The sequence below is a fragment of the Sinocyclocheilus anshuiensis genome, unplaced genomic scaffold (genome assembly GCF_001515605.1).
Source record: "Sinocyclocheilus anshuiensis isolate Anshui unplaced genomic scaffold, SAMN03320099.WGS_v1.1 scaffold1721, whole genome shotgun sequence".
NCBI classification, from domain to species: Eukaryota; Metazoa; Chordata; class Actinopteri; order Cypriniformes; family Cyprinidae; genus Sinocyclocheilus; species Sinocyclocheilus anshuiensis.
The window spans coordinates 41,246-46,016 of NW_015540939.1; the positions used below are offsets into that span (position 1 = coordinate 41,246).

The 4,771-nt window shown below is 37.8% G+C and overlaps 1 protein-coding gene across 1 annotated transcript in view; it reads left to right on the forward strand.

Annotated features, from left to right (window-relative positions):
• LOC107689603 (NACHT, LRR and PYD domains-containing protein 6-like) overlaps window positions 1-4,554 on the forward strand; it is a gene marked incomplete at its 3' end in the record, with an annotated part of 22,070 nt that extends 17,516 nt beyond the window's left edge. Inside the window, exons 3-5 of the mRNA XM_016487647.1 lie at window positions 2,601-2,882; window positions 3,032-3,073; window positions 3,962-4,554. Coding sequence (XP_016343133.1) covers window positions 2,621-2,882; window positions 3,032-3,073; window positions 3,962-4,554 — 897 coding nt within the window. The remainder of the gene's footprint in view (window positions 1-2,600; window positions 2,883-3,031; window positions 3,074-3,961) is intronic.
• Window positions 4,555-4,771: the final 217 nt, after the last annotated feature.

Below are 4,771 nucleotides of genomic sequence, written 5' to 3' on the forward strand. Positions count from 1 at the left end.
GGATCTCCGGAGCTCCGCCTTGGTCGCCAGAGCCCTCAGCTCCACCCTGGCCCCCCGGATCCTCAGCATCCCCCTGGCTCATCGGCTCTCCGTCTCCACCTTGGGCTCCTCCACCACCTGCTCCGCCACCGTTGGTCGGCCCCCTGGAGTCAGCGGCCATTCCTCCTCCCTGGCTCCTCCCTCCGTTTGATCCACCCTGGCTTCTCCTGATTCCTCCCTCCATCGTCTCCTCCCTGGTCTCCACCCGTCGTCCTCCTCCAGGGTTGTCCGTCCTCCTCCGGAACCTCCTCCCAAGTTCCCACCCACGCTTCCCTCTGTTGTTGCTACGGTGCAAGGACGCACCTTCCGCACCTCACGCCGCGTCTCGTCAGCTCACCGCACCAACAGTTCGAACCGCCTGCTCAGCCCCAAACACCCCCGAATCCTCCAAAGGTCCATGATAGTCCTCAGCCCAGAAATGCCGACCATTCATATGGCATGCAAGGACGCACCTTCCGGGAGGGAGCGTAATGTCAGGATTACGGACTGTCTGTGTTGTGTTTTTGCTCCCTGTGACCCAGTTTCTTCATGTTGATTGTTAATTTGATTCCAGGTGTGTCTCGTTCTTCCCCAATTATCCTGAGTTTAAAAGCCCTAGTCCATTCAGTTAGTGTTTGTCAGGTCTGAACGTCCATCCATGTGTTCCTGTGTCTCCTACGTTCCCCGTGTGATTATTAAATACTGTGGTTTTGAAGAACTTCTCGCGTCCTCGTTCCTTGCTCCCCGAGTGAATTGTGACAACAATCTGATTAAATAATAATAATAATAATAAATGATAAAGTAAAAGGGCAAAAACTGCCCATACTAAATGTGTGATATCTTTCTTTGGATCCTGATTAAACTCTAGTTTGACTTGTAATAAAGGAAATAAATAATGGTCACACTTTAGTTTGGGGACCAATTCTCACCATTATCTATTAACTATGACTTTTGCCTCAATAAACTCCTAATTTGCAGCTTATTAATAGTAAGTTAGTTGTCAAGTGTAGGTGTGAGGTAGGATATAGGGCTCTAAAATATGGTCATGCAGAATAAGGAAATATGCTAGTAATGTGCATGCTAATAAGCAACTAGTTAATAGTGATTATTGGTCCCTAACGTGTTACCTAAACAACAAATAAATTTGTTTAAAGTTTACTTAAAATCATAAACCAGTATTGGAATCAGCCCATTTGTTTTTGAAATAGTGGAAACAGCCATGAAAAATCATGATCAGTGCATCCCTACTCTCTTTATCTATGTTTTTCAGTGTTGTTTGTGTCTTTTTTTTCAGAGGCGGACAGTAGTGAAGTATTTTTCCTCTACTGTAAAAGTACTTTTCAGGTGTCTACTTTATCAGAGTGTTTTTCTTTAGAAAACTTTACTTCACAACATTCCAAAGCATAATATTAGGGATGCACCGAAAGTTCGGCAACCGAAATTATTCAGCCGAAAATAGCAAAAAAAGCTAATAAGCGAAAAGACCGAATAAATTGTACCGAACAATGATATGACACGATCAAATAGCAACCAGCGCAGAGTGAGAGGCGCGCACTCTTTATTATGCAGCACACACGTCAGCAGTGTGGAAGCATGTAGGCCCAATCCCAATTCTACCCCTTAGCCCTTCCCCTAGAAAACTTTACTTCACAACATTCCAAAGCATAATATTGTACTTTTTACTGCACTACGTTTCATATTAAATATAATTTAATACTTAATTACATTAGAAATCTATTACTTTCTTACTTGTACTCAAGTAAAAGTAATTAAAAGATTTACTCGAGTACAAGCAAGTACTTTTTTATGTTCTTAAGTATTAAAGGTAAAACAAACAACTTTTAGTTATGAAATGAAGTGTAGTAAAAATTATGACATTATGCTTTGGAATGTAGTGAAGTAAAGTTTTCCAAAGAAAAACACTGATAAACTACAGATACTTTTTAAATTTACTTGAGTAAAGTAAATATTCTTCACTACTGTCCGCCTCTGCTTTTTTTTATCTGTAATTTGTCAATTATTTTACTCAATGATATTTCAGTTATGTTGTGTGTGGGTCTGTTAATGGCAGACAGTGATTCTCCACATGGTTTTACTCTCATCTCGAGTCTGAAAAACTGATTTCATTCGTTTTCTTAAATTGTTCTGGTTTAACTGGTTTAAGTTCTAAAGAAAACTTTGCCCTCCAGAGTCCTATATAAATGCAGAATTTAAAAGAGTTTCAGAACTTCTGCTCAAAACACAGTTCAGTGGAGAAACATCATCAAACATCTACATCATTATTCATTTCATGTTTAGTAAATATCACTGTACTACTTCATGTGATACTGAGATATATAGATTTTAAAGTGTATTGATTCTACACGTACAGTATCAGACAGCATTGAGACGTTGTGTACAGCAGTTTGTTTGTTTTTTGCTAACAAAACTCAAAGCAATTATTGCAGATTTGCTTAAACAACTTTCTGATGATTCATATCAGAATCTCCATTCACAGCTTCATAATCCAAATAACATTAAAAAACTTAGGTCCACATGTTGAGAGTGAAAGTAATTCAGATCGTTTTCTTCTTGTCCTGCAGCTGTGAGTCGGTGAAGGACGATGGCGTCTGTTAAAGAGCTGCTCGTGGACTCACTGAAGGAACTGTTAGAAGCTGAACTGAAGGAGTTTCACTGGCGCTTAATGAATGCATATCATAAGTGTATATCAAAGTCTGAAATGGAAAAGGTAGATATATTCGACACAGTGGATAAAATGGTGTTGTGTTTTGGACCAGAAGAAGCTGTGAAGATCATGGTGGACATCCTGAGAAAGATGAAGCAGAATGATCTGGCTGAACAGTTGGAGAATGAACACAAGCAAGGTAACATTTAATTCACTGTGACTGTGATGTGAGTAAATATTTAAAAGTGTGATGGTTTGACTTAAACCTCTTTTCTTCTTTGCTTTGCTGATGTGATTAATGTGTGATAAATGTTTCCCAGTGAGTAATTCTCTCTTTCTCTCTCACAGCTCAGGCTGAGGGCAATATGAAGACATCTGTCCCTGTTGGAGGTAATTCACAACATATCTGGAATAAATATCAATCACTGTCTGTAAATAAATACTAGAGAAAATATAACTGCAAGCATTACAGGGCCAATCACATCAGTGACAGATCTTATACAAATATATATTGACTAGAATAGCGCGTCCAACACTTTTGAATAGGGAACGCATATTCATTATTAACTAAAAGTTTTCCCTGAACAAACTCCTAATTTGCTGCTTATTAATAGTTAGTAAGGTAGTTGTTAAGTTTAGGTAAGGTGTAGGATAGATTAAGGGATCTAAAATATGGTCATGCAGAACAAGGTATTAATATGTGCTTTATGAGTACTAATAAACAGCCAATATGCTAGTAATATGCATGTTAATAAGAAACTAATTAATAGTGAGAACTGGTCCTTAAAATAAAGTGTTGCCGCGTGTCCCTAGTGATACCCAGTTCACAAAAGTCTAAAAATTAATTAAACATCTTATATTGTGATAGTTGTTTATTAAAGTTAACCAATAGGTGGCACTGTCACCAAATTGATTCAGTATCATCAATCCATGATTACAAACACACATGGAAAGTTTAATTTAAGCAGGTAAAAATATGTTGTAAATACAGCCTCACATCCTGTTTAATGTGCTAAATGATGTGAAGACCGTTAATCAGCTTTTAGTAACATTAGTCAGCATGGCCTAAAGATGATCTCAATCAATACAATAAAAAAAAAAAACTTTCAGAAATTCTAAAATTGAAACCAAGCTGTTAGAGATGGTCTGTGCTGTTTTCAGCAGTATGAATGTAATCTGTCTGCATCAGTTATTAATAATGATGATCATGCTGATATGAAAAATATGTCAAATTTGTTTAATGCTTTATCAATCTGATTTACTTGTTTTTAATTATAGAGCTGCAAAACTTCTTGAAAACTCACAAAAACAACATGAAGAAGAGAGTAAAATATATTTTTGAGGGCAACAAAGACAATGACACAGATCTCAAGACTGTTTACACAGAGCTGTTCATCACAGAGGGAGATAAGAAAGATGTCAATCACGAACATGAGATTCTGACGATTGATGATGTTTTCAGGAACAAAAAAACACAGGAAAAACCAATCAAATGCAATGATATATTTACTGAACTGAGAAAAAACAATGAGGAGAAGATTGTGCTGACCAAGGGAGTCGCTGGCATCGGAAAAACTGTCTCTGTGCACAAGTTCATCCTGGACTGGGCAGAAGGAAACACCAATCAGGATATAGACTGTGTGTTCCTGCTTCCATTCAGAGAGATCAACATGATTAAAGACAGAGAGGTCAGTCTCCATGAGTTTCTGCTGAAATTTTATCCTGAATTGAAGGACCTGGAGAAATCAAAGTTATATAAGGAATGTAAGCTAGCGTTTATATTTGATGGACTTGATGAGAGTCGACTGCCATTGAACTTTAAAAGAGAAACACTGGACACTGTTGAGGAAAGATCATCTGTAGATGTGCTGTTGCTGCAGAAAAGCCCTGTGAGTAATTTCACTGACTGCTGTTCAATTAAACATTTTGTTCTACATCACTAAACAATTAAATGTTAAAATAATATGTGAGATATTTTCACACTGTCTGGATTATGAAGGGTATAATAAATTATTGCAGAATCACTGAACATCAGACAATAATCTGTCTAAACGTTGTTTTGTCAGATTTGACGGCTGTGGTCTTGAT